This window comes from Somniosus microcephalus, chromosome 22 (assembly GCF_052327205.1).
Source record: "Somniosus microcephalus isolate GS21.2 chromosome 22, FLI_Smic_1.0, whole genome shotgun sequence".
NCBI classification, from domain to species: domain Eukaryota; kingdom Metazoa; phylum Chordata; class Chondrichthyes; order Squaliformes; family Somniosidae; genus Somniosus; species Somniosus microcephalus.
In genome coordinates, this window is record NC_141008.1 from 44,532,580 (window position 1) to 44,553,612 (window position 21,033).

A 21,033-nucleotide genomic window follows, 5' to 3' on the forward strand; every position below is an offset into this window, starting at 1 on the left:
TTAAGGAGGTGGTTAGTTGTAGAAAAAAGAAACCTGGGATTATCCTCGTCTTCTGCTGATCATGGAATAGTTGGTAATTTTGGAAAAGGAGAGCAAAGTGCTTGGCAGTCAAGCCAGATGTGTGATGGATAGTAAGACCATTTCCAGGAACATAGGAGGAGGCCATTCAACCTCTCGAGCCTGTCCTGCCATTCAGTTAAATCATGGCTGATCTGTACCTCAACCCCATTTACCTGCCTTTGCTCCATATCCGTTGATATCCTTAACTAATAAAAAAATATATCGATCTCGGTCTTGAAAGTTGCAGCTGACACCCAGCATCCACCGCCTTTTCGGGGGAGAGTGTTCCAGATTTCCGCAACCTTCTGTACAAAGGAAGGCAAATGGTATGTTGGCCTTCGTAGCGAGAGGATTCAAGTACAGGAACAAGGATGTCTTGCTGCAGTTGTACAGGGTCTTGGTGAGACCACACCTTGAGTATTGTGTGCAGTTTTGGTTGCCTTATCTGAGGAAGGGTGTTCTTGCCCTGGAGGGAGTGCAGTGAAGATTCACCAGGCTGATACCTGGGATGGCAGGAATGACGTATGAGGAGAGATTAGGTCGATTGGGCTTATACTCGCTGGAGTTTAGAAGAATGAGAGGGGATTTCATTGAAACTTATAAAATTCTAACAGGACTAGATGCAGGGAGGATGTTTCCGATGGCGGGGAGTCCAGAACCAGGGGTCACAGTCTAAAGATAAGGGGTAAGCCATTTAGGACTGAGATGAGGAGGAATTTCTTCACCCAGAGAGTGGTGAACCTGTGGAATTCTCTACCACACAAGGCAGTTGAGGCCAATTCATTAAATATATTCAAGAAGGAGTTAGATAGATTTCTTAAGGCTAAAGGGATCAAGGGATTTGGGGAGCAGGCAGGGACAGGGTACTGAGTTTGGATGATCAGCCATGATCTCATTGAATGGCGGAGCAGGCTCGAGGAGCCGAATGGCCTACTCCTGCTCCTATCTTCTATGTTTCTATGAATCTCTTCTAATCTCTCGTCTCCTTCTTTTAATGACAGCTTTAAATTGATGACCCCTCGTCACTGACTCCCCAACCAGAGGAAATAGTATATCCTTATTCACCTGATCAAAACCGTGTGTAATTTTAAAAATCTCTATTAAATCTCCTCTCGGCCTGCTGTGCTTCAGTGAAAACAGTCCCAGTTTCTCCAGTCTCTCCTTGTAACTATAGTTTCCCATCCCTAGCATCATCCTGGTGAATCTACGCTGTGCGCTCTCTATGACTTTAATGCCCTTCCTGAAATGGAGCACCTAAAACTGCAGACAGTACTCCAACTGTGACCCAACCAGTGCCTTGTACATATTTATCATTAACATTTTGCTCTTGTGCTCTATCCTCTATTTATAAAACCCAAAATACTATTAGCCTTTTAATGGCTTTATCTACCTGCACTCACATTTTGAAGGAATTATGTGTTTGAACTCCTTGGCTCCTTTATTCATCCTCACCCTTCAACTTTTTTCCGTTGAGTCTATACTCCCATTCCTTGTTTTTCTTCCAAAATATATTACTTCACTTTTCTCTGCATGGAGTTCCATCAGCTAAGCTGCCTGTCGTGTTGAAGCCTTTTACACTTCTCCTGGCTGTTTGTGAAAACCTCAAGACTGCAGCGGTTCAAGGAGAAAGCCCACGACCATCTTCTCGGGGCAGTTAGGGATGGGTAATAAATGCCGGCCTTGCCAGCGACACCCACATCCAGAGAGAAAAATACTTCTGTATCGTCAACAAATTTTGAGATTGTGCTCCTTGTACCCAAGTCTAAATGATAGCACTGACCCCTGGGGCAAATCTCATTCTCACTTCCAACATTTGTAAAAACTGACATAAAATATTAATATATCTCTGCGACTTTTTCAAACTCCACAACTAAATTTTCCCCTTCATCCAAGTGGTCCAATCCTCTCATTAACTGTTTTACTTTTTATGTGTTTATAAAAGCCTTTAGTATATCATTTTATATTATCTGCTGCCCTTCTTTCATATTCCCTTTTTGCCCTTCTAATCTCCATTTTCACCTTCCATCCACACAGAATTTCCATATCCTATCCCTATGAATTCTATCTTAATGAAATGCCCGAGAACATGCTTTGCTGAGACAGAATCCTTTACTAAGACTGACACCTTATCCTACTCCTTTCCCCCCGCTCCTTTTACCCCTCCTGAAAATGTTATAACCAAGCATATTAAGTTCCCAGTCCTGTCCAAATCTAAGTCCACATCTCCATTATAGCTGCTATATCATATCGCTCCATAGTTATTAATGTTTTTAACTCTCCAATTTTGTTTTGAATGCTTTGTGCATTCACATTTGTGCGGTGCCCCCTGAGCGTTACCCTCGCCACTTGGTTCCAGCTGGAGCATCAATACAAGATGCCTTAACTCCACGTAAAGCTCCATTGCAGCCTCCCTGAACTTGTAATAATAGTTAAGAATGATTTTTTAAATGGTCTCTTGTTTTGCACTCATTGCTGAGGTGCTGTTTGCTCAGGACCCATATGCTATGCACTGGTATTTTTCCTTGGGCCTCCCTTGTATAGATTTGTATGTTTGTGTATTTTTTCATCCATCTGATTTTTTTCTTTTAAAAACATTCTTACAATTCAATTTAAAAAGAAAGGAAAAGACCAGCAAAGGGCTCTTTTTGTTTCTGATCAATGAATGAAATGGAAATGTATCTTGGAATTGTTTACAGCCTTTGAGGATTTGTGATTCCACTTTTATCTGTTCTGCAGCATCACAAAGTTCTCTTCTATAATCTCTGGTAGAAATGTTCACAAATCTTCGTAGTAGATGCTTGATGATAAACATGTGTCTCTTGAAAACTGCGGATGATGATGTTCAAAGGGTTCATTTCCGCTCTTAGGATGTTTTCTCCAGAATCGAAGCCATCACTGCTGAAACCTCTCAGCTCTATGTTGATGACCTCAGCCATGAAGCCGGTTCAGATGGACATCCAGCAGCTGCAGCAGCGAGCAGCCATGATTCCCAATATGGTGAGTGTTTGTGCTGGAGTCCACACTCGCCAGGATAGCCCTCTTAGCTCTTTTTTAATTCTGCATAATCACTTCCATTCCTGTACCAGGCAATTGGACTAGGATCTAGCCCTCGATAAACCAGTAACTATGAATTTCATTTTAAACCTGTGTTCCCAGCTAAACTCTCATAAGTTAGATATGGACAGCTGTGCCGGTATTTACAGTGGAAAGGGAAAACCTGATGTATGAAACCTATAGAATGAACACCTTTTAGAGAGGCTGCAGTTGTTATTTGTTCAGGTGCAGCCTCTCTTGTCCGACCTGTATTTAATCCGCACTGACAATTCAGTTATTATGGCCAGTAATTTGGAGTGAAGTTGAAATATGGCTTTTGCTCTGACCCCTTCATCCTGAATTTGAATGATTTGAATCCTTTTATCCACTTGACTTCATTTACCTCAGACTAAAGTGAAGCAAATGTGAGAAAATGAGAGCGATGAAAAACATGTGCCTGTCTCTTCCTGGAGCGGGCTGTCCTTTTTATTTTGATCTAGTGATCTACAGTAACCCCTAGAATTATTTTTGCTCCATTCGCACTGCGTACTTCACCCAGTCTATCTCATTGGAATGCTTTTTCTGTGCCAGTAGATCTACTTCATTACCTCCCAGGTGTCCCTGGCATATAGAGCTACGCCAACTCATTCCAGTCTGCCTTCTTGACTACACTCAACCCTTGTATATTGTACTGACCATCACTGGAGGTTAGCCATGTCACTCAGATCTGCATTACATCATAGTTCCCAATTGCTACTACAGCCTAGAGTTCAGTCACCTTATTGCAAATCCTTCTAGCATTCATATCGATGCGCCTTAACAAGTTAAGCAAGACCTTCACAACCTTGCTTTTCGAATTGGATCTTTCTGTTACGAATGTGTAATACCTTTTGGTCTGTTTTCTTCTTTTCCCCATCTTACAAATATAAACCTTCCCCCAGTGCGCTGTTCACTTGCAAGAACAATGGTACCAATCTGGTTTAGGTGAATTTCATACTATCTGATCAGCTTCCACCCCTGCTCCAGACCTTTTTTCAATGTCCTAGGAATCAAAAACCCTCTAGCTACACGTTTAAATATTTAACCTGTTTCTGCCTGACTGGTCCCAAACATGGCACCAGGAGTAATCCTGCGATTACTACCCCTTGAGGTTTTTGCATGTCAATCTGGAACCTAACTCCTCAAAACCTCTGCAAGACCATCAACTGACACTTTCCCGTGTCATTGGGTCCTACGGGGACCACCACTTCTGGCTGGCTTCCCTCTCTCTTCAGAAGATTTTCTGTCCATTCTATTGTGTCCCTCATTAAGTGTCAGCATGGCTCTGTGGAAGCACTCTCACCTCTAAGTTGTGGGTTCAAGCCCCTCTTCAGCACTTGAGCACATAATCCAGGCTGACACTGCATTGCTGTACTGAGGGAGTGCTGCATTGTCTGAGATGCAATTTTTCGAATGAGACCGGATCCCATTTTGCTATTCAAAGAGGAGCAGAGGATTCTCCTGGTGTCCTGACTAAACCCCAACTCAAATGATGCTATGCAGATTGAGTTCTGTATTCCCTAATGTGGTTTGTAAAACATATGGGCCCGGAATTTGTGGTCGGGATGACGGCGAACTGGTAGCGTTCGCCTCAATCCACCTTTGAAACGGAACGCAATTTTGGGATTTGGCGCATGTGCAGGCACATGCGGAAATTCTGAAGCTAAGGTCTGTCAATGACAGCTCCGAAACTGGCTGCACAGTGCACCCCCTCCCCCCAACACAGAGCCGGTAATCAGTGAAAGCAGACTAATCAGGGAAACTTCGGCTCTTCCGCAGTAATTATGCTGTTAAATTCACCATTAAAAGTTAGACCCAAAGGGATTAGGTGTAACTGGGATTTTGACAGCCTTATTACTGCTAAAGAAATGTTAAGGGCCTGGAAAACTAATTTTAATTTTGTGCAGTGTGGAAATTGTGTCCATTTTAATAAAAAATTAAAAATTTTAAGAAACTTCTTTTTTAAAGTTTGTCCATCTTGATTTCAGGTTTGCCTTTTCACCATGTGAGAGCCCCAATCTTTGTTTTGCTCTCTCTCTCATTTTTAAAAAGTTAGAATTTTAAGAGCTTGCCCACTCCTTGATCTGTGAGAATTCTGCCTTTGGATTGGCTGCTTAGACAGCCTGTTGACGTCACAACACTTTGCATAAGGGGATCACCACGAGACTTGTTGATTTGAATTGAAGGTCGGAAAACCCAAAGTTCTTGACAGGGATTGTGAGATCCTTGTGAGAAGCGTACTTCAGGACCAGCAGTGAATGCCTTCGCTTCGCTGCTGACTGCAAATCCTGGGCCATTAACATTTTAAAAATGTTTTTTATTTATTCCCACAAATCTGGCCTGAAGCTTCTTTCCTGTGCACACTAGAGCAGATTTCCTGGGATTAAACAGTTTGGATGTTGCTGTTTGTTAAGGGCTCTGGCCCCTTGACATGATCAAACTTTCAGTTACGTTTCCTGGTGTCCATTTCTTTTTGATAGGGGTTCTGCTGCAATAGTGTTCTCACTGAGCTCTGACCTTCAGTTTTAAACACAACTGGATGATAAAGTCCACTCTTCTGAAATACAAATATGTTCTTCAGATGACCGAACCAATATTGCTCAGCTTCCCTTGAATAAGCCCAGATTTGGGCTTGAGGTCCTAACTGTAGTAACATTCCTGGGCAGCTCATTGACTGCTTTTATGAACTAGCACCACCAGTTCCCCATGCTGCCAATTGCAATCTGAAAACAAATCTGCTGGATTTCCCATAAAACAGGCTAGAAGATCGGTTTTACCATGAATGTGGCAGTTTATCTGCAGGTAACAGGCAGCCTTGAGATACCTGGGATTTCGGCAGGTTTGTCACGTGGTTTAAAAGCCGAAATTGCTGTACTTATGTACACCTGATTTCGATTATTTGACGATGCTACACATGGTATAAATGTTCAAGTAGCTTCCAGTGATGCAACCTGGGGAGTGAAGTTGTATCACTGACATTTAGCTGGGCCTCTGTGCTTTCTCCTAGTGTAGTATGCTTACTTCAGAGTTTCCCCTGTTGCTCTTGGATACAGTTGGAGGGATTGATGGATACGTGTGTTTCTCAAGGCCTACCTGAAACGGCCATCTTTCAGCAGTGTTTTCTCTCCACTAGATGGCTTCTCCCTTTGTGCCTGCCTGTGGCCCTGTGAGTGGCCTGGCCCTGTTCCAACGGCACATCAAAGCCATGCACGACTCTGCACTGCAGGAGGAGCAGATGCGGCAGCGGCAAGAACATCTGGACGCTGAGCGCAGGAATTCTGCCAGCCCCAACATCAGCGGCAAGAGCTGTCCGATCCTGGACAGAGAAGGTACGAGTGGTGTACTTAATGCAAACAAAGAGCACTGGTGTCCTCTAGATGTTTCAGCAACAGCTCAGTTGAGACTGTCCCAGTTGATGCCAGGTTTGTTTTTGAGCAGTACCATGTTAACGCGATGCTCAAGTCACATCATTAAAAACCAAACCCTCAATTCATTATTCATTATCCACAAATTAATTTGAGACTCTATTTACCTCTGCATGATACCTCTTCTGTATTAAGCATTGGCGCAGCTATTGTCACTGTACCCTGTAGTATAACTGCTGGAGAAGAGGGAAAGTTACTGCCAATACTGGGTCATTGCCTTCGTAGTCTTTCCCTCCCCCCGGTCTGTGTGTCATGTCCATTAAAGGTCTTGCGTGAAACATGTTTGGGCAGATGCAAGGATAGGGAACAAAGCTTCCGTACAGCTTTTGGTTTCTGCAGTTTAAGCCATGTCCAATCTCCTCCTCTGGATTTTTTAACAGGCTGGTGCAGTCGGTGCTTCTATCTATGAACACTGGCCCCTGTTGTATAGTTCACAGCTCCCTCTCCCCCTCCCTCCCCCCCCCCCCCCCCCCCCCCAAAAACCAGCAGATGGTCTCTTCCATCCAATTACATATGTTTGTACCAACCGGTTTATAAAACAAAAAAATGCAAACCTACCTATTATATTTTCACAGTGGAACATGTATACTTCCCCCATTCCATCTTAATGGAGTTGAAAGGATTGTGAATCTGAGGTATCGATGTTTAGTGAGGTCCACCTGAAATCGCCAATTTCAGCAGTTATTTTTATATATAATGATTTTATATATGTGTATATAGATCCAGAAAGTATTGTTCCATATTTGCTGAGCTTTTGCTGTCAAACGGTTTGCTATTTTTAAGTTCCCCATATGTGTATTGGAATATATGCCCTGATCACTGGGCAGCCTTCCAACTGCATGCATTATGATACCCTGGACTTGTTGACAGTCCACAAGCTGCTTACCCTTGACACAGATAAAGACCAGGGTTAACATTGCACCAGCCTTTTCTGGAAACCGAGTTACCAGAACCGTGTGCTCTTTGTCCACTAATCCTCAAACCAGAAACTGTTGCTGCTCATTTGTAGAAACATTTCTCGAAAAAATGTTTCCTAGAATCTCTTGAGGTACAACACAACCAAAAATTACAATCCAGATGGCATTCAGTGTTCCAGTTAATTCCATCTGCCTCTGGGGCATCCCTGACGTGCAGTCGGCACTCTTATCAGCCTGTCCGATACAGCTTCCTCTGCTCTATGAAACTACACGGCCTCACTCAGAAAATACAAATTCTTGATGAGCAGGCTTTCTTTACACATAATCTAGAGTGACACTGCAGTGCATCGTTATTGGAACTGCTTTCCTTCAGCACAGGCACGATGAGCCGAATGGTCTCCTTCTGTGCTCTATGATTCTGATTCCGATGTGATGGTCAAGTGAGGTTCTGTCTGCCTTTTCAGAACCCATTGCACAATTCAGAGAAAGGTGAGGGCTGTTCCATTGTCCTGTTCAACTATCCTCCTTCACACCACACCAAAAACAAATGATCTAGTTATTCGTCTTGCTATTTGTGGGATCTTGCTGTGCTGGCTGCCCCTTTTGGCTACATAGCAATGGTCACTGCATTTCAAAAGATGTTAAGTGTCTATGAAGCACTTTAAAGTGTTTGAGCAATGTGGTGAAGCGCTTTAGAAATGCAAGTCTTCTGTATCCAGTAGTGTAGACTGTTCTCTCTGAGTGGGGTGGTGCATTAGCCATTCATCTGTTCTTAGCCTTGGCCTGGTCATGTAGGTAGCGTCAAGGATGTTCAAGGTCTTTGCACGGCTGATATTGAAGGGATTAATGGAAGTTTAGTCAGCCCAAGTCACCATTGTAGACCCCCAGCATGTGGGCAGAGCCCTGAGAATAAGGTAGCTTCCTGCCCTTGTGATCAGGGAGCGTCGAACCCCCACACCAACTGTTAATTCTTTGTCACCGAGCTTCCTCAGCTTTTATTTTCACTCTTTGACCCTTGGGTCGGGTTTCTCTTCCGTTTCAGCTAGCAGCAGCTGTACTGGTATCGACTCATTTTTATTTTCTCATTTACAAAGACAGTATTAATTAGAACGTATTGGAATGGCAGAGTTGTATTTAAGCATGGTGATCATTAGCTGCAATGAATAGCACATGCACTGCTTGAAAATGCCAAGAATATCTGTTCTGCTTTCTTGTGTTTAACACTGAGATAGTATCTGAAACTCCCAATAGTCCATGATGCAGTATTTGGCAACTTGCAAATATCGCTGGAATCAATTCAGCCTGACAGGGTGGAGGTTGAGTTTGTACCAGAGCCATGTGTGGATTCTATTTGAGCTCACCTTTAGTTGTCAGCTGTGGCTCAGTGGGTAGCTCTCTCGTCTCTGAAGGTCGTGGGTTCAAGTTCCACTTCAGAGACTTGAGCACATAATCCAGGCCTGACAATCCAGTGCAGTACTAGAACATAAGAAGTAGGAGCAGGAGTAGGCCATACGGCCCCTCGGGCCTGCTCCGCCATTCAATAGGATCATGGCTGATCCGAACTTAGACTCACGTCCACTTCCCTGCCCTCTCCCCGTAACCCCTTATTCCCTTATCAGCTAGGAAACTGTCTACGTTTTAAATTTATTTAATGTTGCAGCTTCCACAGCTCTCTGAGGTAGCAAATTCCGTAGATTTACTACCCTCTGAGTGAAGAAGTTTCTCCTCATCTCAGTTTTGAAAGGGCAGCCCCTTATTCTAAGATTATCCCCCCTAGTTCTAGTTTCACCCATCATTGGAAACATCCTCACTGCATCCACCCGATCAAGCCCCCTCACAATCTTATATGCTTCAATAAGATCGCCTCTCATTCTTCTGAATTCCAATGAGTAGAGGCCCAACCTACTCAACCTTTCCTCATACATCAACCCCCTCATCTCCGGAATCAACCGAGTGAACCTTCTCTGAACTGCCTTGAGAGCAAGTATATCTTTTCTTAAATATCGAAACCAAAACTGTACGCAGTATTCCAGGTGTGGCCTCACCAGTACCCTGTATAACTGCAGCAAGACTTCCCTGCTTTTATACTCCATCCCCCTTGCAATAAAAGCCAAGATTCAATTGGCCTTCTTGATCACCTGCTGTACCTGCATACCAACCTTCTGTGTTTCATGCACCAGGACCCCCAGATCCCTTTGAACTGTAGCACTTTGCAGTTTCTCTCCATTTAGATAATAACTTGCTCTTTGATTTTTTCTGCCAAAGTGCATAACCTCACACTTTCCAATATTATATTCCATCTGCCAAATCTCTGCCCACTCACTTAGCCTGTCTATGTCCTTTTGCAGATTTTTTATGTCCTCCTCACTCACTGCTTTCCCTCCCATCTTTGTATCATCGGCAAGCTTGCACTCAGTCCCTTCCTCCAAATCGTTAATATAGATTGTAAAGAGTTGGGGTCCCAGCACTGACCCCTGCGGAACACCACTAGTTACTGATTGCCAACCCGAGAATGAACCATTTATCCCAACTCTCTGTTTTCTGTTAGATAGCCAATCTTCCACCCATGCCAGTATATTGCTCCCAATCCTGTGATTTTTTATCTTGTGCAGTAATCTTTTGTGTGGCACCTTGTCAAATGCCTTTTGGAAGTCCAAATACACCACATCCACTGGTTCCCCTTTATCCACCCTGTTACGTCCTCAAAGAATTCGAGCAAATTTGTCAAACATGACCTCCCCTTCGTAAAACCATGCTGACTCTGTCCGATTAAATTACGCTTATCCAAATGTCCTGTTACTGCTTCCTTAATAATGGACTCCAACATTTTACCAACCACAGATGTTAGGCTAACTGGTCTATAGTTTCCAGCCTTTTGTCTGCCTCCCTTTTTAAGTGTTTTTGCCATCTCCATGTTCCCCACCACTAATTTCCCGGTCTCATCCTCTAAGGGACCAACATTCACTTTAGCCACCCTTTTTCTTTTTATATAACTGTAGAAACTCTTGCTATCTGTTTTTATATTTTTTGCTAGTTTACTTTCATAATCTATCTTCCCTTTCTTAATTAATCTTTTAGTTATTCTTTGCTGGCTTTTAAATGCTTCCCAATCTTCTATCCTCCCACTCGATTTGGCTACTTTATATGCCTTTGTTTTCAGTCGGATACTATCCTTTACTACTTTACTTAGCCAGGGATGGCTGTCTTTTCTTTTACGCCCCTTTTTCTTCACTGGAATATATTCTTGAAAGTTGTGAAATAACTCCTTAAATGTACACCACTGATCATGTATCGTCTTACCCTTTAATCTATTTTCCCAATCCACTCTACTCAATTCCGCTCTCATACCTTCATAGTCTCCTTTATTCAAGCTTAGCATGCTTGTTTGAGATCCGACCTTCTCACCCTCTAATTGAATATGGAATTCAACCATGTTATGGTCACTCATTCCAAGGGGATCCTTTACTAGGACATTTTTTATTAATCCTGTCTCATTGCACAGGACCAGATCTAAGATTGCCTGCCCCCTGGTTGGTTCAGTTACATACTGCTCAAGGAACCTGTCCCTAATGCACTCTATGAACTCTTCCTCAAGGCTGCCCTGCCCAATTTGATTTGTCCAGTCAATATGAAAGTTAAAATCCCCCATGATTATAGCTGTTCCCTTATTACAAGCCCCAACTATTTCCTGATTTATACTCCGACCAACAGAGTTGCAACTATTAGGAGGCCTATAGACTACGCCCACTAGTGACTTTTTCCCCTCATTATTCCTTATCTCCACCCAAACTGTTTCACTATCCTGATCCTTTGACCCAATATCATTTCTCACTATTGCAGTGATTCCATCCTTTATTAACATAGCCACCCCACCTCCCTTTCCTTCCTGTCTGTCCTTCCTAATAGTCAAATACCCCTGGATGTTTAGTTCCCAGTCATGGTCACCTTGCAGCCATGTTTCTGTAATGGCCACCAGATCATACTCGTGTAGTTATTTGTACTGTCAACTCGTCTATTTTGTTACGAATGCTGCGTGCATTCAGATAAAGAACTTTTAAATATGTTTTGTGACAATTTATTCCTGCTTTTGCCCCTTTTACTATTCTACCTTTATCTTTATACATTCTGTCCCTTCCTGACACTCTCTGGTTTTTAATTTCCCCACTGCTACCTTGCTCTATTGCCTTCTCCGCTGACATTTTTATTTTTCGCTCTCTTGAAACCTCCCCCCCACTAATTCGTTTAAAGCCCTCTCTAAGGCCCTAGTTATTCGATTCGCCAGGATTGTAGTCCCAGCACTGGCCAAGTGAAGTCCGTCCCAATGGAACAGCTCTCTCCCGTCCCAGTACTGGTGCCAGTGTCCCAAGAAGCGAAACCCATTTCTCCCACACCAGTCTTTGAGCCACGCATTTAACTCTCTGATATTATTTACCCTAGCCAAATTTGCTCGTGGCTCAGGTAGTAATCCAGAGATTATTACCCTTGTGGTTGTGCTTTTTAATTTGGCCCCTAGCTGCTCATACTCCCTCAGCAGAACCTCTTTCCTTGTCCTATCTATGTCGTTGGTACCAACATGGACCACGACAACTGGATCCTCCCCCTCTCACTCCAAGTTTCTCTCCAGCCCAGAGGAGATGTCACTAACCCTCGCACCGGGCAGGCAACACAGCCTTCGGGACTCTCGCTCTCGGCTGCAAAGAACCCTATCTATCCCCCTAATGATACTATTCCCTACCACTACAACATTTCTTTTTACTCCCCCCACTTGAATGGCCCCTCGTTCCACGGTGCTGTGGCCAGGTTGCTCATCCTCCCTGCAGTCCCCGTTCCTGTCATAATCATAATCAACTTTATTGTCATTGTTAGTGCACAAGTGCAGTACAACGAAATGTAGGCTTACGGCTCCCGAGAGTGTACATTTAGATTAAGACATTTAAACATTCAACATACATTTGGCTTGTAATACATTAACATAAACATAACCATCATAAAGTGCATTGGCAGATGTGCAGGCTTTAGAGTTTTTGTGGAGTTCAGTAGGATGACAGCCCTGGGAAAGAAGCTGTTCCTAAATCTGGTCGTCCGGGTGCGAATGCATCTGTAGCGTCTCCCAGATGGCAGGAGGGCGAACAGACTGTGGCTGGGGTGGGTAGGGTCTTTGATGATGGTCCGTGACCTCTGTAAACAGCGTTTCTGGTATATGTGCTCTATGGTCGGTAGCCGGGTGCCGGTAATGTGTTGCGCAGTTTTGACTACCCGCTGCAGGGCTTTCCGGTCATCGTAGCTACAGCTGCCATACCATACTGTGATACAGTTTGTCAGGATGCTCTCTATTGTGCAGCGGTAAAAGTTAGAGAGGATCAGGGGTGACAGGTTACATCCCTTCAGCCTCCTTAGGAAATATAGGCGCTGCTGGGCCTTCTTCACCAGAGAGGAGGTATTGAGGGACCAGGAGAGGTCTTCCGTGATGTGGACTCCGAGGAACTTAAAGCTGTCCACCCTTTCCACCACAGCCCCATTGATGTGGATGGGGGTGTGACTTCCGCCTTTAGACTTCCTGAAGTCCACAATGATTTCTTTGGTTTTCTTGATGTTAAGGGCCAGGTTGTTATCGGCGCACCACTTCACGAGATGCTGGACCTCCTCCCTGTAGGCTGACTCATTGTTGTTGGTGATCTGGCCTACTACCGTGGTATATCCGCAAACTTGATGATGGTGTTGGAACCATGAACAGCCACACAGTCGTGGGTGAAGAGGGAGTAGAGGAGGGGGCTCAGCACACATCCTTGTGGGGCCCCCGTGTTCAGGGTCGGGGGGGGGGGGTGGGGGGAGGTGTGGTTACCTAATTTGACAGACTGGGGTCTGTTTGTTAGGAAGTCCAGGGTCCAGTTGCAGAGGGAAGTGTTCAGGCCAAGAGTGTGGAGTTTGGTGGCCAGCTTGTTGGGGACGATAGTGTTGAATGCTGAGCTGTCGTCTGTAAACAGCATTCTGATGTAGGTCTCTTTACCATCTAAGTGATTCCGTGCAGAGTGTAGAGCAGTTGTGATTGCATCCTCTGTTGATCTGTTTGCACGATAGGCAAACTGGTGTTGGTCAAGAGAGGTGGGAACACTGGCTTTGATGTGAGCCAGGACCAGTCTCTCGAAACACTTCATTATGATGGGTGTGAGTGCGACAGGTCGATAGTCGTTCAGGCACGTCACAGCTGTTTGTTTTGGCACAGGAATAATAGTAGCGGTCTTGAAGCATGTAGGGACTACTGCCTGGGCCAATGACAGATTGAAGATGGCGGTGAAGACATTGGCCAGCTGATCAGCACATTCCTTGAGTACCCGTCCAGGGATGCTATCCGGTCCAGCAGCCTTTCGTGTGTTCACTCCGCGTAGAACACCCCTTACGTCGGAGGTCGACAGAGTGAGCACCTGGTCTTCCGGGGGTGGCAAAGCTTTGGTAGCCGGCTCCCTGTCGAAGTGAGCGTAGAAGTTGTTAAGCTCCTCCGGAAGGGAGGCATCGCTAACCAGGAGGCTGGTGTTTTTGCTCTTGTAGTCAGTGATGGACTGGATGCCTTGCCACATGCGCCGGGGGTCCGAGTTGTTGTGGAAATGATCCTCTATCCGCAGTGTCTGTTTCCTTTTGGCAGTCCTGATACCCTTTTTTAGGTTGGTCCGAGCTGCACTGTAAGCCGCTGCATCGCCAGATTTAAATGCTGCGTCGCGTGCTTTCAACAGCGAGCGGACCTCTCCGATCATCCAGGGTTTCTGGTTGGGGTATGTCCTGATATTTTTATGGGTCGTGACGACCTCGACGCAACTGTTAATGTAGAATAGCACTGTGGATGCGTATTCCTCTATGTCATTATGGGCAAACATGCCCCAATCAGTGCATTCGAAGCAATGCTGAAGCTCCGAGACTGCCCCCTCTGGCCATACTTTCACTGATCTCACTGATGTTCTCACTCTTTTGATGAGCGGTTTGTATGCCGGGGCTAGAAACAGGGAGAGGTGGTCAGACTTCCCAAGGTGGGGGCAGGGAATGGCCTTATAAGCATCTGCAATGGGAGTAAGAGCCTCAAACCTGTTGGACAAGAGCAAGGGCTGCGGCTCCTCCAACACTACCTCCTGGATCCCCGTACCTGCCTCACTCATAGTCACACCCTCCTGTCCCTGACCACAGAATACATCTGAATTAGTTAATCTAATTGGTGTGACTACTTCCTGGAACACAGAGTCCAGGTAACTCTCCCCCTCCCTGATGTGTCGCAGCGTTTGAAGCTCGGACTCCAGCTCATCAACACGGAGCCGAAGTTCCTCAAGCAGCCAACACTTACTGCAAATGTGATCACCGCGAACATCAATGGTGTCCACCAGCTCCCACATATTGCAGCAGTAACACATCACCTGCTCTGCCATTTTATGTAATTAATTAAATTTTTTATTATTATTTTTAAATACCCTCTGCCCCGATTCTAGATGATGAATATCACACCTCTGTTTAATTGAACTTACCAACTTATAAAGGTTTAAAAGGGAAGGAAAAGTACCCACCAACCAGCCAATCACCTACCAGCTTGGCTGTGATGTCACTTTTGAATTCTGACCTCCGTTGGAATGTTGCCTGTGGAGCCTGAGGATGTGCTGCACTGTCTGAGGTACCGTCTTTCAGATGAGATGGTAAATGCTTTCCAACAGTGTTCCGGGCTCCCTTTACTCGGATATCATCCCTCTACCTTTGAAACCCACCATCACCACCTTCCTCCACCTGCTCTATCCACCCCCCCCGCCCCCCAAGCCCAGAATTGATCCATCTATCTTCTCCAAATACGGTCCCATCGCTAAATTTCCTTTGCCCTTTGAGGTCTTTAATCATTTTGTCTCCCAGCTCTATGCCCATATGCCCTGCTTGAATCTCTTCATACTGACTTCACCTAGCTCACAGCACCAAAACTGCCGTAGCCAAAGTCACAGCGGACTAGAGAGTGTTATCCCTCCTTGACTTCCCTAAAGCATTTTATACGGTCAACCTCTCCATTGTTCTGCTCCATTATCCAGCTCTGTGGACCTTCACACCTACCTGGCCAACACAGCCAGTGCACGAGGTTCTCCCACTCCTACACAACCAAGACCTATCCTTGGCCCCCTTCTCTTCACCTACATGCTGCCCCTCTGACGTTATCCACAGGCATGGGGTCAGCTTCCAAACATTGAATGCACCCAGCTCTACCTCTCCACCAGTTCCCTCGACTCCATGGCCACCTCTATACTGTTGGATTGCCTATCTGACATCAAGTTATAGATCAATCAAAATCACCTCCAACTAAACATCAGGATGACTGAAGCCATAATTTTTAGCCATTACTTCCGAGTTTCTCTCTGAGGCAAAAGCCATCCTGACTTGGGCACAGAGTAGAGAATTACTAACACATCGCTTACTCAACAAATTATTTGCTTTCAGTTTCAGGACTCGATATTTGTCGGTTAGCAGCTCATGTGTATTTCAGGTAATGCTCCTCTTGTGGCGTGTTGGCAATCTGCAGCGGCTCCTGCACTCGAGCCGCTCCCAGGCTGGATTAATATGAAAGCACAAGTACATGGGCATAGAGATTTCCTTCTTTATTTAACAAGCACCAGTTGGATATGACGGAAATATATGGCAGGTCCATCAGCATCCAAAAGGCTACTGTCTCTGTCTGTGTGCTTCCAGTATTCTGTTCTGAATTTTCTATCTTCGTTGGGCAAGGTGTTGAAGCTCACTGATTGCTGCAGTGAATTGTAGGGCGAGAGAGTCACAAGAGTATTGTAGGGTCTGGAATCAACAGCTGAGGTATACGTACATCATTGAGTGAGGATTTTAGCATTCAGTTATGATGCAGTATTAGAATGCTTCGCCCTGTGCAGTTCAGAGTGAAGAGATACCCGAATGGATGTGTAAACTGAGACAACAGCGTGCAATCCCATCATTACATTGCTTACATTTATGGTTGTGTAGCTGATGTAATAAAATGTTACAGAGTTCACTTTCTATCTGTGTATGGCAGTGGTCTATGTGTCAGGAGTGTTTCTGTCTTTCATTGTAATGTAAAGTGATAAAAATCGAGTGTAATTGACATTTAAGCACCTCTCAGATGCCAAGTGATTGGCTCGTTTTCAATTTAATGCCAGTTTAACTGGTGGATAGGAAGCTCCCATTACACAGTCCTTGTACATCTTGGGAGCAGCTTTCTGATTCAATTGCTTTTCTCCCTTTTGTAAGCTGCTCATTGCAGGTGGTCAGGGCTGGAGAAGATTATTGAGACTGCCTTGTGATTAAACAGCCTGTATAAAACAAGACATTGTCCGCACAGCCTCATATTCCCAGTGAGAGACTGTTTCACTTTGCCATCTTCCTCTGCCCCCTCCACGCCCTGCCCTCTCTGCACCTTACTAATAAAATGAAAGTAGACGTTGTGTATCTGTGTGACTGGTGTTGATGCTGAGGATTAATAATTGAGGAATATCTGTCATTCTGTCTCCTGCAGGTAAACCGTTTGCTTACATACCATCATATCATGAGGCCCGCCGTGTGATGGAGCAGGAATCACAGACAGTGGGAGCCAGATCGGCATCACCTTACAGGCTGTCCCCGAGGGAATCCTGTAAATTGTCTCCACAGCCAGAGATGAACACCCTGCGGTACAGTGTGCCACCAGGTAGTGAGCCCATAATTATCCAACCCTGACTTGTGCCTCTCGTGGTGTGTCAGCACCATCGGGAAATGAATACAGTGATCAGATTTGGCAGGTCACAAATGTTAAATCCATGCAGCACACTGGGATTTCAGAATGTCAGTTTGCAACACATAGCATGTCCTTTAGCAATCGAAATATTTCATTCGTCTTCAGCGGGTCCTGTTAGTCAGCACGAAACATTCCAATTACACTGAAGAGAGTTGAGAAATGACAGTGTGCAGCTGCAGCAGCTCCTCACCTGCACACATACATGCGTGCACCAGCTATACTCCACATGCACTTTGTGTATGCATCACAAACACACACGTGCCCAGTTATACAGTCCCACTGACAGGTAAATGCACCACCCAGTTATAAACCATGCATTATATACAATTTCTATATATCAGTGTATGTGGTATATATATGTGTGGCAGGGGGGTGGGCACCAGCTTATAGGAGCAGAAAAGAGGAATAAGGTGCATAAAAGAGTGAGTGTGTTGAATAGTACTAGAGGTGCTAGTAGTATCAAATTAGATAGGAGCAGACTAAGAAACACTACGAAAAATTCAAAAATGGGTTTAGAATGCATATACGTAAACGCACAAAGTGTGGTGAATAAGGTTGGTGAGCTACAAGCACAATTAGCCGTGTGGCAATATGATGTGGCAATAACGGAAACGTGGCTTAAAAATGGTGAGGACTGGCCACATAATATTCAAGGGTACAAGGTGTTCAGAAAAGATAGGGAAGGAAAAAAGGGAGGTGGGGTGGCAGTGCTAATTAAGGAAGACATTGTAGTGTTGGAAAGGCAGGATGTTCTTGAGGGGACAAGGACAGAATCCATTTGGTTAGAGTTGAGGAGCAAAACGGGTATGATCCCGCTTTTGGGGGTATTCTACAGGCCTTCAAATAGTGAGAGGGAGGTAAAGGAGCAAATCTGCAGGGGAAATTGCAGAGATATGCAAGAGCTATGGAGTGGTGATATTGGGGTACTTTAATTACCCAAATATCGATTAGGATAATGCTAGGGTAACGGGAAAGGAGGGGGAGGAATTTCTGAAATGTGTTCAGGAGAATTTCTGTGAACAATATGTTCTTGGCCCAACTAGGAAGGAGGCATTGCTGGATCTGGTGCTGGGGAATGAGGTTGGCTAAGTGTCTGTGGGAGAACACTTGGGTACGAGTGATCATCATATCATAAGATTTAGATTAGCAATGGAGAGGAGCAAGGAACAATCTAGAGTGGAACTTCTAAACTGGATTAGGGCTAACTTCAATGGGATGCGGAAGGATCTAGCCAGAGCAAAATGGAACCAAAGACCGACAGGAAAAACTGTAATGGAACAATGGGTGATCTTTAAGGAGGAGACGTTCCAAGTACAGGCTAGGTACATTCCAACAAGAGGGAAGGGCAAGGGAACTAAAGCAAGGGCTCCTTGGATGACGAGGGAGATAGAGAAGATGATGAAACAAAAAAAGAGGGTGTATGATGCATGTCAGGTGAATTCTTCAAGGGAGAACCAGACCAAATACAATAAGTTGAGATGGAAAGTGAAGATGAAAATAAGATTGGCAAAGAGAGAATATGAGAGTAGAATGTCGATTAACATAAAAGGGAACCCAAAATCTTCTACCGGCATGTAAACAGTAAGCAGGTAGTAAGAGGCGGGGTGGGGCCTATTCAGGACAAAGAAGGTGTTATATGCTTAGAGGCGCAGGGCAAGGCTAGAATACTCAATGAGTACTTTGTATCGGTGTTTACTAAGGAGGTGGATGCTGACAAAATATCGGTAGAAATGGAAAAGGTAGAAGCAATGGAAGGGGTGAAAATTGATAGACAGGATGTACTAGAAAGGCTGGGTATGCTTAGAGTGGATAAGTCGCCTGGTCCAGATGGCTTCCATCCCAGGTTGCTAAGGGAATTGGGGGAGGAGATAGCGGAAGGGCTTGCCATAATTTTCCAATCTTCCCTAGATGCGGGGGAGGTGCCTGAGGATTGGAAAGTGGCAAATGTGACACCATTGTTCAAGAAAGGGTGTAAGGACAATCCTAGTAACTACAGGCCGGTCAGTTTAACATCAGTGGTGGGTAAAGTTTTAGATCAATAATCAAGGAAAAAATTAACGGGCACTTGGAGAGGTTTAAGCTAATTAAGGAGAGCCAACATGGATTTGTAAAAGGCAGATCGTGTTTGACTGATCCAATTGAATTTTTTGATGAAGTAATAGGGAGGATTGATGAAGGGAATGCAATGGATGTTGTCTACATGGATTTTTGGAAGACATTTGACAAAGTACCACATAGAAGGCTGGTTAACAAAATTGAGGCTCATGGAATAGGTGGGTCAGTGGGAGCTTGGATAAGGAATTGGCTTAAGGACAGAAAACAGTGAGTTGTGGTAAATGGCTGTTTTTCAGACAGGAGAATGGTAGACAGTGGTGTTCCCCAAAGGTCAGTGCTGGGGTCACTGCTTTTTTTTATACATAAATGACCTGGATATTGGAATACGGAGTAGAATTTCTAAATTTGCCGATGACACCAAACTTGGGGATGTGGCAAACAGTGAGGATGATACCAATCGACTATAACAGGACATAGAAAGGCTATCAGAATGGGCAGACAAGTGGCAGATGGAATTTAATACAGAGAAGTGTGAGGTGAAGCATTTTGGCAGAAGGAACAGGGAGAGGCAATATACACTTAATGGCACAGTTTTCAAAAGTGTGCAGGGACAAAGGGACCTGGGAGTTGATGTGCATAGGTCCCTGAAGGTGGCAGGACATATTGAGAGAGTGGTTAGCAAAGTATATGGGATCTTGGGCTTCATAAATAGAGGTATTGAGTACAAAAGTAGCGAAGTTATGCTGAACCTTTATAAAGCGCTGGTTAGGCTACAACTGTAGTATTGCGTTCAGTTCTGGTCACCACACTTTAGGAAGGATGTGAAGGCCCTTGAGAGGGTGCAGAGGAGATTTACCAGAATGGTTCTGAGGATGGGGATTGGTAGAGAATGGTGTTCCCCAAAGGTCAGGTTGGAGAAGCTGGTTTTGTTTTCATTAGAGCAAAGGAGGTTGAGGGGTGATTTGACAGAGGTGTACAAGATTAAGACGGGTTTGGATAGGCTTAGATAGGGAAAGGCTGTTCCCACTAGTTAAGAACATAAGAAATAGGAGCAGGTGCAGGCCATTCGGCCCCTCGAGACTGCTCCCAATTTAATGAAATCATGGGTGATCAGATTTTGGCCTCCACTCCACTTTCCTGCCCACTCCCCATAACCCTTGACTCCCGTGTTGCTCAAAAATCTGTCTATCTCAGCCTTGAATATATTCAATGACTCAGCTTCCATAGCTCTCTGGGGTAAAGAATTCCAAAGATTCGCGACCCTCTGAGAGAAGAAATTCCTCCTCATAAGAACATAAGAAATAGGAGCAGGAGTAGGCTATTTGGCCCTTTGAGCCTGCTCCGTCATTCAATGAGATCATGGCTGATCTTCTGCCTCAACTCCATTCACCGGCCCTATCGCCATATCCCTTGATTCCCTTACTAGTCAGAAATCTATCGACTTCTGTTTTGAATATACCCAATGACTGAGCCTCCACAGCCCTCTGGGGTAGAGAATTCCAAAGATTCACCACCCTCTGTGAAGAAATTTCTTCTCATCTCCGTCCTGAATGACCCATCCGTTATCCTGAGGCTGTGGCCCCTGGTTCTCGACTCCCCAGCCAAGGGAAACATTCTCCCAGCATCCACCCTATCAAGCCCTGTAATAATTTTGTATGCTTCAATGAGATCCCCTCTCATTCTTCTGAATTCAAGAGAATACAGGCCTAGCTTACTCAATCTCTTCTCATAC

The 21,033-nt window shown here is 44.8% G+C and overlaps 1 protein-coding gene across 12 annotated transcripts in view; it reads left to right on the forward strand.

Moving 5' to 3' along the window:
• ncor1 (nuclear receptor corepressor 1) overlaps nt 1-21,033 on the forward strand; it is a 372,353-nt gene that overhangs the window by 271,170 nt on the left and 80,150 nt on the right. For all 12 annotated transcript variants that reach the window (XM_085964552.1, XM_085964550.1, XM_085964555.1 and 9 more), the window contains 3 exons: nt 2,928-3,057; nt 6,266-6,461; nt 16,989-17,159. In XM_085964552.1, coding sequence (XP_085820678.1) covers nt 2,928-3,057; nt 6,266-6,461; nt 16,989-17,159 — 497 coding nt within the window. The remainder of the gene's footprint in view (nt 1-2,927; nt 3,058-6,265; nt 6,462-16,988; nt 17,160-21,033) is intronic.